The following is a 13516-nucleotide window of genomic DNA, read 5'->3' as shown; positions in this document are numbered from 1 at the left end:
TCAAGCAAATTCGTACTTCCTGTTTGAAACGAATTTTTGAAGCTGCGTCACGGTCATGACATAATAGCGTGTATTCCAGCGTGCTGACTGGGCGTCTGTGCCAGAGTGAGTCTTATTACGTCTTACAGTGTGTTGCATTAATGCATGAGTAAGGCTTGGTTCAAACCAATCAGCGCGCTCTATTGTGCAACTTCATTAATATTCATTACTGTCACAGTGTAGACGGCAAAGACGTCACGTTGTGTTGGCAAAACAAGCGTGAAGTGTTGCTTTTATAGTTTGCTGCAGTTAAGTTTCGTTTTCATTTTGTCTCTGTGAGAGCGCAGACTCACGCGTGGATTAACAGTGTACGTGACGCTCGACAACAATAACTTACGTGTCTAAGGAGGATTATTGTTTACCTGAGAGCTGTTCTCATCTGCAAACGCTGAGATCCAGATTGTAGTCTCCTCTAAATAAAGACGCGGCTCTAGTTGCTGGTGATTGTCCTGTCTCTACAGATTTGGTAAGTGAGCGACCAGTGCTCTTTGTTTATTCAGTTCGTATTTTATTCGTATCAAACAAACTATTGCACCGAGTGCAATAGTTAGCACTAACAGTTACAACCAAACTATAACCTCGTGTTGGATTATGTGACTGGAATAACACGCGCGGCTTTCTGATGCTACCTGCCGTATGTATCTAAGTTTCCGGGAAATGCGGAGTTTTTTTTTTCTCTCATTCGCCGTGCGGTATCAAACATTGCATGAAAAATACACGCTTAGAGCAGTTCCTCAAATCAAATATTTCGTTTGTCGGGAGGGACATGAATGAATTCCCTGAATGAAAGAGCCAAACTGCAGTTAAAGTCCAACATTTAATAATTTGGCAAATAATTCGACTACAGATGTCCATGTAAACACAGTCACATTGTCCGCTGTGGGTGTGTGTTTTGACTCTGAAATTCAGCGCGCCCAAATAGACACTCCCATACCAAGCCGCTTTTCTTCCTCCGATACTCCCCCCTAAACAGAGCTGGACACGCCCACTTTTCTGACTTTTTCCAAAGTAGAGGTGTGAAAACACCCTGCTGAAACGAGGGGGTTTCATGGCCCTTTAAGGTGACCTGCTTTATATCCAGTTATCACTCCCCTCTAGTGCAGCCTAGTGGCCCGTAGTAACATTGCAACTACTGCTTCTGACATCACAAGGAACTAAAGCAATAGGTATCAAAACGTGTAATGTTTGTTCGTTACAATTAGAATATGAAAACAGTATATAAATGATCATTGCAGTGTAATTACATGTTGTTAGTGTAAGCAGCAATTTCTCCCTGGTTTTTAAACGCCTTCAATCAACACAGGTTCATTGTAAGCAATTCAATTGTAGCATGTTTCAGATGACAAATCCACTAGAGGGCGCTGTCTACATTTTTGCAAATCTGAAACACATTGCTTAGGGTTGTTGTTCCTTTTGTTGTACATTTCAGATACACATCCGTCTTGTTCACGTTCAACTGGAGCTTGTCACCTAGAGCAGGGATGTCCACAGTCGGTCCTGGAGGGCCGGTGTCCTGCAAAGTTTAGTTCCAACCCCAATCAGACACACCTGGGCTAGCGAATCAAGCTCTTATTAGGCTTTCTAGAAGCATCCTTGCAGGTGTGTTGAAGCAAGATGGGAGCTAAAATCTTCAGGACACCGGCCCTTCAGGACCGAGTTTGGACACCCCTGACCTAGACCAAAGAACCACTAACCTAAACCCAACCTTTAGTGTTTTAAAAGCAAATGCAGGACAAAAGCTCACTGTGACCATGTAGTTTTAGCTTGACTTTACATTGCTTTTGTCTTTGCACTCTATACTGAGGGCTCTGCATCACAAGTAAAACACCATACAAAGTGAGCTACTGAACAAACTGACCACACCAGAAAAGCTGAAGATAGATAGGTGAGGCAAACCTATTCGCTTACAAATAATATAGATCAGGTTAAGTTGTTTTGAGGTATTTATTTTATGTTGTGCAAAGATCTGTGCAAAAATAATTCTTTAATTGTTGATAATAGGTCCCTGTAAATATCATTAGTGTGAAAAGGAACAAACGTTGTTGGCCTCACAGTGTACATAAAACCTAGAAACTTCAGTCAAATATATGTTTAGGTACACTTTTATTTATTTCCAATGACCCTGTGCTGTGGGGTGAAGCAGTGGCGCAGTAAGTAGTGCTGTCGCTGGGTCGCTGGTTCGAGCCTCAGCTCAGTTGGCGTTTCTGTGTGGAGTTTGCATGTTCTCCCTGCGTTCGCATCGGTTTCCTCCGGGTGCTCCAGTTTCTTTCACAGTCCAAAGACATGCGGTACAGGTGAATTAGGTAGGCTAAATTGTCCGTAGTGTATGAGTGTGTGTGTGAATCTGTGTGTGGATGTTTCCCAGAGATGGGTTGCGGCTTGAAGGGCATCCGCTGCGTAAAAACTTGCTGGATAAGTTGGCGGTTCATTCCGCTGTGGCGGCCCAGATTAATAAAGGGACTAAGCCGACAAGAAAATGAATGAATGAATGACCCTGTGCTTCATCTTTTTTTGGCATGAAATCCTTCTTCAGGTAATTTCTTCAGCTCAATCCGTTAAGCATCGTTCAATCAGTAAGAGTGAACAAACTAGAGAGCTACTTTGGCACATTTATATGCATCTAAACACTTCTCCCAAAAGTGTTGGTAACATCGAGATGTTGGCTAACATTATGTCACTGATCGGGTACATGAACTTCATACTTTCTTAAGTACATATTATGAAGCTTACATAACTGATAGTAACAGGAACTCAGTTATAAGAATTAGCCATCATGTCAGTTTCCCCAAGACTAATTTCTCCCTTGACCATTTTTTTAGTTGGATTAGCACTACCAGTAATAAATCTGAAAGGATCTAGGCTGATAGACATCAACACAAAGTGCTGCATTGAACAAAATCAACAACTGGAGGATAGAAGACACTGCAATCGAAGCATTGTTTTCATTGTGTGTTGTGTGCTTTGAGATTATGAAGATAGAGCATGTAAATTCCGCAACTGAAACAGCAAAAAGGAATGCTACATGACCCTAGACATGTTATAAAAGAACAGAACACTCCAGACAAAGACAACAGGTAAACAAAAATTGTTTCTAGTTCTCGCTGCATAATATATATAATTTCATGAATAGTTCTAGGAACTGTGAAAAAGTTCATGTGCTGGAAAGTTTCCAACATCACGCTTTATGTCCTTAAATAGTCAAATAAACATGGTAAAAGTGTTACCTCTGGGACCAGTGAAGCCAGGATCTCCCATATTTCCATGGTCACCTTTAGATCCCTTCATGACCTCTTTCATATGTGGTGTTATATGTATGACTGGTTTGTCACCTGGAGGCCCCGTCAGCCCTCGGTCACCTTTAGAACAAGCATATGTAAGACGCTCAATATCTATGGCTATATATTTTCAGCCTTATGCAGTTTGAATTTAGTCATTGTCGAACCTTGTAAAAACCTACTAATTTCCCACTTGCATTTAGGATTAGGTTAGGAGGTTTCAGGGCCGGAGTGGGACTCCTTTTCAGCCCTGGAGTTTCAAGCCTTAGACCGGCCCATCTCAGTTCACGACTGACTATATTAAAATAACGTCATTTCCAATTCAGTTTCTAATGACACTGTCATGTCTTTTTCAAGAAAACAGCTGCTTTAGAACTTCAAATTTTTAACAACCATAACAGTATTATATGTCTTAACAATAAAAAATGAAAAAAAAAAATAATATTAATATTTCAGATGAGGTTCAAACACGGGTCCGCGGCGTAATAACTGAATGTGCTAACCACTGGACCACAGTGGCGCTGTTGCTCCAATGCGGCTGGAATGAAACATAAATATTGCACTATGACCTGCAAGACTCTTTTATTGACGGCTTAATCTTTTTCTCTTCTTTTTAGATTTTTGATCAAGTTTTGTCAGATTTATTAATGTAGTGAATCATCTGATTTTCATTGAGCAGGTGTAATATTCATTAAAGGTGTAATTATTCACTAAGGTGTCGCTGTTTGGGGTAACCTGCAGGCTGCAGTGCATTTTGCTCAAGGGGCTGCGAGAAAATAAATAAAAAGAGCAGAGCTGCGGCAAAATAATGAATAAAAAGAGTGAGGCTATGGTCAAATAAATAAATAAACGAAAAAAGTGCAACTGCTGAGAGAACAAGCAACTAGGCACACTGGCCCTCGCGGCCAAAAAACGGACCGGCCCACCGGGAATTCTCCCGGTCCTCTCGATTAGCCAATCCGGGCCTGGGAGGTTTGGAGTTCCCGGAGGACGCATGTGAAAACAGCTCAACAATTTTTAATGTGAGCTGAATTAATTAATATTCTATTATCGTGCCATTGTATGTAGTACAAGCACTTAAGACCAACAAACACACACACAACCACACAAAAAAACACAGATGACAGAAACTCTGAGGGACTTTAAAGATCACTGCACTGTTGATGTTACCACTTGGGCTAACAATGCTAACAAGTCAGTCTTAGAAAGGACTGCTGCTATACAATCAAACTTTCAGTTATTAAAGTCAGATAGTCGAGGCTATCAAGATAAAAAAACTAGATCTTGATCTCCTTCACAGCACAATTTACAGATTTTAAAAAAGAGAAGGTAACTTTGGACATGTAATAGTTCCAATTGATCCATGCACAAGTTAATATAGTAAATCTTTTATATTTACTGTAGTTATTTCAATCGTTTCAGAATTTTACCTACTCTTCAATTGTCTTTCAAGCATGGTTAACCTCAGCACAGACTTTTAAAACTCAATCATTTGAATTAAAAATCAGACTCTATTTTAATTCTTCATTCTGAGGTTCAATTTATTGAGTGTCTTATTCTAGCATTTGCCATCTAGTCATAGCCAATACTGTGTTCAATGGCATTTTCACAATACTTCATCATATATAACATGCTATTTTGGCCAAATGTATTTGAGGACATAAAAATCTGAGCATCAAAACAGCTACAATAAATGACATAATCTGTTTATTGATGAAAACATAATGCAGTGAGCTTATAATTGACCCTAACATATTAAAGGGCACCTAGATTACCCCTTTTTCAGATTTAATATAAGTCTTTTGTGTCTCCAGAATGTGTCTGTAAAGTTTCAGCTTAAAACACCCATCATATTTTTATTTTACCTTTTATAAGATTCTATTTTATACCTTTTAGCATCAGGTATCGGTCTTGTTGTACTGTGCCTTTAAGGTTAGTCCTCCCCATCCACCGTTCCTACATGCCTTTTGGCGTGCCTTAATCTCCTCACTCGGCTGTATGATGATGAGTATTTGATGCATTTGTTGTGGAGTTGCAACGATGAGTCACACACAATGTCGTTACAAAGTTCACGCACACACACACACACGCACACACGCACGCACGCACGCACGCACGCACGCACAGACAGCACGCGCGTTTAGCTTTGCTCTCTTTGCACACAAATGTGACAGGATACAGGTTAATATCTACTGCTGTATGGATATCTGTTCTGTTAATGTACAAAATAAACCTGATTTAACATCCACAAACCGGGATTGAAGCGTCTTCTTTCATACTTGTTCTGACATGCGTTATGCTGCAGCAAATCGCTGTAATTCATTACACACATGCGCTGTTTTAAAACATTTTAAACTTGTAAAACTCAATCTTGATCACATTTGAGGATGATTAATGATCCTAGCAAACTGAACAGATCTGTTATTCTCGGTTGCTTTGCGCACGTCCTGTTTTGTTGATATGATTATACACGTGACTACCGGGACATGTTAATATGCAGGTGTCAATCAATTAGGTGGGAGGGGGGACCTCACTCCTACGTCAAATCATCAATTTCCAAATGGTCCACCATTTTTATGTTCTTAAATAAAAAAAAAAGGACTGGGTGTGTCTATATCATCCCAATATGACGGTCTATACACTATACCTACACATTTGTTTGTACAAACAGCTTGAAAACTCAATTTTTCATCCTAGGTGCCTTTTGAATGAGACAAAACATCTTTGACATTCACTGCTTAAAAACCTTGAAACTCGATTTTGAGACTTTAGGAACAATATTTGAATAATATAATCGCTACTGTTGGGAAGTATCTAGCTGGATGTAATAACTACAGCAAGTGGTTATGCAAAATTATTATTTTATATTATAAATTATTAAATCTACTTCAGAATAGGCATTTTAAGTGGTGAAATATATATAATAAAACATGTACAATGTGACCATGTGGACTATATAATGCGTATGTACACAGAGAATCATACTCTGATTCACTCATTCTGATTCACCTTTTTGACCTGGAGAACCAGGAGCTCCTTTTGCACCTTGGTGTCCTGGTAAACCGATCTCCCCTTTCGTTCCTGAAAATCCTTTCAAACCTCTCTCACCGGTCTTTCCAGGGAAACCGGTCATGCCCTGACCACCTTTGGAACCTTTGGTAATTAATAAGGTTGAGAAACAATATAAAAATGTGATAAAGTTAATGCTTATTACGGTAGCAATTTGCAATCTGCTCACATTTTGTTACATGCCTACTCACTTTTGCTAAACATAACATGTTTTTTATTTTTTTTATTTTTGCTAATCTAGCAGTATAAACCTATATGAATTCAATAGTGAATTATGCTGGTCTATCTGTTGAACCAGTATAATTATACTATTCTCAAGCTGGTGTAAATCAGCGGATTAAAACAATTGGACTAGGCAACTGACCTTTTAAGCCTGGGAGACCAAAAAAACCAGGTCCACCCGTTTCTCCTTGATCTCCTGGGGGCCCGATATTTCCTGTCACACCAATATTGCCAGGGTCTCCAATGGCACCCTTTACTCCCCTTGCTCCTATTAGTCCTGGCTCTCCCTGATCTCCCCTTCTTCCACTTGGACCTACATGAACACAGAATGTTCAAACATTGTTAGAAGAAGAGATTTTGCTTCACACAGAAATCAAATGTAATTTATCACATAAACTACAAGTCAAAGATTTGGACCCACTAGTTTATGGCTGTTTCTCAATTCCAAGAACGCAGAGAATGGACTTGCGTTCTTGTGGAGACCGATCTTGATAGGTGTCCTCGGAAGAACGAACTCGGGAGACCGCGAGAACAGAGAATGTGTGCTGTGAGGAATGAGATGCTGCGTTCTTTCTGATGGTCACGTGACCTTCACGCATTTTAAATGGCAAATTATTTAAACATTACAGCATTCATACAGCGATTTATTGTTTTTCCCCTTTTCAAAATATATAGTTTGTATAAAAACATTATAAATATATGTTGCACAATATTAATAAAACAGATTTTAATACAAATTTCAGCAAACAAACACTCCTAATGTGTTTATTCCTTTATTAAGATGTTCATGGTCATGTTTACTTCACCGTTTTATTTAGGGAAACTCCAGAGGTAAATAAATGATATCTCTGAACTTTAATAATATATTAAATAAAATGCTGCGCTTCCCATGTCCAGTCGCAATGACTTCTGGGACTTCTAGAGCGAGTTCGGTGCTCAAGTCTGCTTTGTTGCGTCCTCAATATCAAGAACACATCCGGGAAGTTTCACGCATCCTCTGTTCTTGCGGTCTTGAGTATTGGAACAGAACTTTGGCAGCTGATGATGACGTTACACAAGAACACGAGGACGCAAGACTGCTGAAGAACGCATATTGAGAAACAGCCACTATTTCTGATCATTATGATGCAGCATGTAGGATTGACACCTATTGGTTCAACTAGGTATTGCAGTCCACATTCAAAATATTAAAGAGGGTTATTTTTCACCTAGCCCTTCGTCTGATGACTTGACGCACACACAGGTTGCCAGATTAATTACAAAAATAGGAGCAAGCATGCCTAGTGATTGATTCTTACTCTATAAGCTGTAAACTATAAATCTTCATCACATTTCGCACAGTATTGTACTCCTGAGGTTGCATTTTCGGCTGCACCCATATACATTGAGCCAGATTAAAAAGAAATGCAACGCGTTTTCCGCCAAGGCAACCCAGGGTGCTGAAATATAATTGGGTAAACTGGCAGTGGACAGAGACTATTTAGATTAACAAGCATGTTCACTTAACACGTCAGAGATATATGCAAACATATTGTGGTACTTGTATGCTTTAGAATAACCAAAAACTTACATACAGTACCTTCAAAAAACAACATGACTGTTACTATAGAGTTGGACTAGAGGGTAAGAAATTCAGTCAGTCTGTTGTGGCTGTAGCTATAATATATGGTACTGTGTATTGTTTGATTGCATATAATTCTTGCTTAACTGACAGGTTCCGGTATCTGCCTCTTTATTACATAATAGTGTGAACAAACCCCGCCTATATCAGCTGTCATATTTTTTTCATACTTATTTAATATTTAAACATTAAACTATATGTCCATTGTGAGCCATGTTTTCACGATAGGGTCAAAACACAACCAGAAAACACCCTTACTTCTAAATTGATATTGTAAAATTGTTGATAGCATTATAAACGTCAGAGAACACAATGAAATTAAACAGCAGTTTATAATCCATTTTAGATATATGTTATTTCTGGGTTTATTTTCTAAAGCCAAATACTGTTTTCTAAATTTTGATCTAAGTTATTAGCATCTGTAACATTTTATTTTGATGGTCCATTTGAGTATTAGTATACTGTCTTTTTAATATCTGTTGATACTGCTTTTAAACAGACATTTAACTGACTATAGGAAACTTTACAAGTTCAAGTCAACTTGCATTAACCCTAACCGCAACCTAACAGTCTACATATAATCTAATAAGAATTAGTTGGCATGTAGATGCAATGTAACTTAAATTTAACAAACGGACCACCAAAATAAAGTTTGACCTTAGCATCAGTTGGATTACCTGGTTCTCCAATATTCCCAGGTGGTCCAGGAGGTCCTGTGTACCCAGTCTGCCCAGGAAAACCAAATGTTCCTGGTGGTCCAGGTCGTCCTTGCTCTCCTTGAAGGCCTGGAGGGCCACTTTCACCTTTAAGGCCAGTCATACCTGGCATACCCTCCATACCTGTGTGAGATTACATGCTTTAATAAGTCTAGGGATATAGTGGTACATATATGCATTTTAAAAATAACTGGGTACAGGTTTTTTAGTTATATATGTGAAGATCTATATGCACAGATGTGCTAGTTTTTAGCATTGCCTTTGGAAAGCGTAATCTGAATTTAGTTTTACACATATTAATATAAACAATTCTTAAATCCATTTTCTATTAGTACTGTATGAATTAAACACGAATAAACATCACAAATACTCTGAAATACGCCAATCAGTGTTTCTGTGGATATAAACAGTTGAAGTCAGAATTATGAGACCGCTTGTTTATTTTTTCCCCAATTTCTGTTTAACGGAGAGAATATTTTTTCAACACATTTCTAAGCATAATAGTTTGTTCTGCAGACCATCGAAAAATATATAGGTTAAAGGGGCTAATAATTTTGACCCTAAAATGGTGTTTAAAAAATTAAAAAGGCTTTTATTCAAGCCGAAAAAAAAAACAAATAAGACTTTTTCTAGAAGAAACAATATTATCAGACATACTGTGAAATTTTCCTTGTTCTGTTAAACATCATTTGGAAAATATTTTAAAAAGAAGAAAAAAATTCAAAGGGGGCTAATAATTCTGACTTCAACTGTACTTTGTATCTACTTGACACAATCAACAGCAATCCAGCCTGTGCAGATTGCTGGTAAACATGCAGATCGCTGGAGAACTACAAATCTGCCAGCAAAAGAACTACATAATCAGTCATCCACCACTCACACACCTGGTCTACATCCTCATGATTGCAAACACACACATGTTGCTGAGTCTTGTTAAATTGTATAATGAACAATAGGATGCCTTTTCCTTGTCTTGCCTTACATGTTTTTGAACCTTGCTTTGGTTTGTTTGTTTATGTTGCCTACTGCCTGCCTGTACTGACCATCTGCCTGTTTATCGACCATGACTCTGGATTGCCCATGTACATCAGTTTGCTCCTGTGTTGACTGCAGTGATGTATAATAGCGAAGTAGAACTACTTCACTAATGTACTTAAGTACTAAAAGGCAGTATCTGTACTCTACTGGAGTATATTTTTCTCCTACTTCCACTTTAACTTCAGTACATATTTTCGATGAGTTGAATACATCTTCTCCAATAGATTTTTTGTGTGCTGCATCGTTAATTGTTACTAGGGGTGTCAAAATTATTGATATCGATTTAGTAATAGATCCCAACCAGTTATTACATACTGACGTCTTTTATCTCCTATGCGCAATTTTGCAGTAGAATACTATGGCGAAGTAGGCAAGGGTGAGTAAATAATGCTCTTACTATAATGAAGGCGGCACAGCACACAAGCCACTATTACACAACTATGGGGAAATACTGTAAAACTCCATCTGTACCTCTCTCACTTTGGACGTTTGACCCGCTGGCGTGTGTGTGGTAACTTTTCTTCTCCTCTTGGCTATTTAAGCGATACTCGTGGATCCAGACACGAGCGTGCCTGAGGTGCAAGTTTTCTCCACTGTGTCTATTATGGATTACCTGTGACAACCGCGTATTATGGGCATATAGACTGTAACTGAGGCTGTTCTTCCCGCCATTGATGAACAGCGCTTTAATTTCTAAAGCCGATCGCAGCCCTTTCTGTAATGAGCAGGAGAAGACAATGACATATCATAGGGGTGTAAGAAAGGCAAGTGGAATAATATTTACATTCGTTTCTGTGCATTCTTTGCATGTGTCAAATTAAGGGTACAGTTCATATATCTGACTGCTGTATTAAAGAACAAAATTGTATTACAAATAATGTATAAATATAAATACATTTATAGATTTTAATAAAGAAAAAAATTGTGTTGTGAAAAAAAAAATCTAATTATGAATGGAAAGTTCAAGCGTGAGAGAAAAACAGTATCGTAAGCCATGTTCCTTTTCGTTCTGCTTAATCACGTGCCCCCAAAAACGATATTGAAAATAAAAAAAACAATATGATGTCTTTTACTGCTCTCTTTAATAACTACATTACACAATACTTGTACTTTTACTTTCAGTACTTGAGTAGTCAATTTTGAAATAAACTACTTGCAATACTTAAGTACAAAAAATGTTGAATACTTCAGTACTTTCACTATGGTGCTTAAAGGGCCATGACACCCCCCACTTTCGGTTTAAGTCTACTTAAGAATTTTTTCAAAAGATGCATGATTAATGGGCGTGGAGCTCCGCGAGCATCGGGCAGGAGTGGGCGTGGCCAGCAGGGGAGAACGTGAGCCAACGAAGCTAGCTCACAAAATGAGACAAACCGTGAGGAAACGCTTGATTTTATAGTTTACAAAGTTAAAATGCAAAGAAATGAACAGTGATTTAATGCCCTGCTACATTTGTTATTCGTAATTTCATATACACATAACCACAATTTATATCATTATAAAGATAAGTGTGTTCATGTAAACCCTATAAATGAGGAGTCTCCCTCAATCCCCGTATCCAGCAGACTCAGTGCAGCAGGTCTCCTGACCTGTCTATTTTAACCATTAGCTCTGCTGGTAATCTAGAGGATTTAGGCGAACACAGCAGCACAGTGATGTGTCTGAATGTGAACGAACTCCTGATAAAAGACAGCGTCCGCCATTCTCTAATTCTCGTGCTGCTCTCCCGACAAAAATGCCAGCAGCACACACACAGCTTTGCTGATCGGCCCTGACAAGATCGCGGGGGAAAACATGCAACAAACCCCGTGGATCATGGAAACAAACGCATATGAGCCTTCATGAACGCCTAAATACTGTGTGCCCGTGCCGTGTCTCACAGCTCGGGCTTGACTCTGGCAGGTCTCATGAATAATGAAGCAGCCGGCTCTTCTCATAGGATAAGAAAACTCCGCTATGTATAATAATGAGAAACCGACGCGTCATCATTGCACTTGCAGTTCTGCACTACGTCGCCGATTTTGATCCCGCCCTGAAAATCATTTTAAACCCGGAAGGTTAAGTTTGCTGACAAAAGCTCAAAATTATCCAGTTTTCCCCACAATTAAAGCTGACAGGTGCTAACATTGTCTTAACTGATGCTCAACACACACAAATCTGTTAAAATAAAAAAAAAAGTTCTCCAGGGTGTCCTGAACCTTTAAAGAGCACTTCAACTTTTACTCAAGTCCCTTTTTGATTAAGTGCTTGTACTTTTACTTAAGTCTGGGTCTCTAGTACTTTATACATCTCTGGTTGACCGTTGCTGGCTTGACCATTCCATTTAATAAACTCTGTGTTTGGATCTGCACTTCCTGATGTCAGCGTCTACTTCACGTTACACTACTAAACCTTACTGAACTAGTGATGCATTAAGTTATTTATAAACTAGAAAGACTTTTATTTGAAGGTTACATAAGATTAGCATGAACATATTCTTCAAAATAAGTTTTGATTCTCACCAAAGTATCCTGGTGAGCCTGGGTCTCCAGTCAGGCCGGTGTCTCCTCTATGTCCTGGCAGTCCCGGATCTCCAGGGGCACCAGAAGATGCTCCAAATACTTCACCATGTTCACCCTTTCCCCCTGAAGCTCCATCCAAACCTGGTTTACCAGATAAACCTGGGGGACCTTTCACACCTTTGGTGCCAGGATATCCTAAATCTCCCCGAGGTCCAGTAAAACCTATGTAGTCAAAATCAAATGATAAAATCTGAGAAAAGGCGACAGACAAAATAATTAAAAAGACTTATTAAAGGAAATGTATACAAACACACAGGCTTCCAGATGCTTACCCTTTGGTCCAGGTGGGCCTCCTCTTCCTGGTTCACCTCGCTCTCCTTTGTCCCCGAGATCTCCAGAAAAACCTGCTGTGCCTTTAGGTCCTGGTACACCTATAGCACACAAATATACGCAGGTATAATGTAACTAGAGAATATATCTCAGCAGTCTGTTCATTTTACAATTCATTTGCAGAAAATGTTACAAAAATGCATTCATTTACCTGGAAATCCTTCCAACCCTCGTGGTCCAGGTAGCCCACTCTCTCCAGGTGGCCCAGGATCTCCAATACACTCCACTAAAGTAATATTAGCATGATAGACAATAAAATACACATTTGGATAATGATGACCATGCATGATGGATTGATGCAATGTTCAGGTAAAGCCTGTCCACACCAACAGTAACAATGACGTTATAATGGTTCTAATTCTCTGAATTCAGCATATCTGTAACACTTATAACATACAGTAGAGAAATGACTTTGATTCGTCTGACTTATTTCCCTAAAGATGATAAACAACTCAAATACAGGCAGCCAGTCAGAATCCACCAATAAGCTTGTGCATTTGACGCAAAATAAAATCCTCCATTGATATAGACACCAATATCATCAACATTTCAGGTATTTTTACAGTTACATGTTGTGAAAAGACCTTATGGCCAGCTACCTGGGATACTCCACTGACTTCCTCCTCTTGAGCTACAGTCTCCTGT

At 38.9% G+C, this 13516-nt stretch overlaps 1 protein-coding gene across 8 annotated transcripts in view; it reads right to left on the bottom strand.

The window, feature by feature from the left end:
- Positions 1-13516, bottom strand: part of col4a2 (collagen, type IV, alpha 2) — a 154275-nt gene that overhangs the window by 23513 nt on the left and 117246 nt on the right. For all 8 annotated transcript variants that reach the window (XR_011016782.2, XR_012385159.1, XR_012385161.1 and 5 more), the window contains exons 26-33: positions 13471-13512; positions 13023-13097; positions 12814-12912; positions 12482-12703; positions 8904-9065; positions 6748-6918; positions 6324-6467; positions 3264-3395 (exon numbers count right to left, since the gene is read on the bottom strand). Coding sequence is in view for 1 of the 8 variants with exons in the window: in XM_068223547.2 (XP_068079648.2) it covers positions 3264-3395; positions 6324-6467; positions 6748-6918; positions 8904-9065; positions 12482-12703; positions 12814-12912; positions 13023-13097; positions 13471-13512 (1047 nt within the window). In the remaining 7 variants the exon portion in view is untranslated. The remainder of the gene's footprint in view (positions 1-3263; positions 3396-6323; positions 6468-6747; positions 6919-8903; positions 9066-12481; positions 12704-12813; positions 12913-13022; positions 13098-13470; positions 13513-13516) is intronic.

Source organism: Danio rerio, chromosome 9, assembly GCF_049306965.1.
Source record: "Danio rerio strain Tuebingen ecotype United States chromosome 9, GRCz12tu, whole genome shotgun sequence".
Lineage (NCBI taxonomy): Eukaryota > Metazoa > Chordata > Actinopteri > Cypriniformes > Danionidae > Danio > Danio rerio.
The sequence above is the reverse complement of the archived record's forward strand: the minus strand, read 5'-3'. Positions and strand labels throughout refer to the sequence as shown.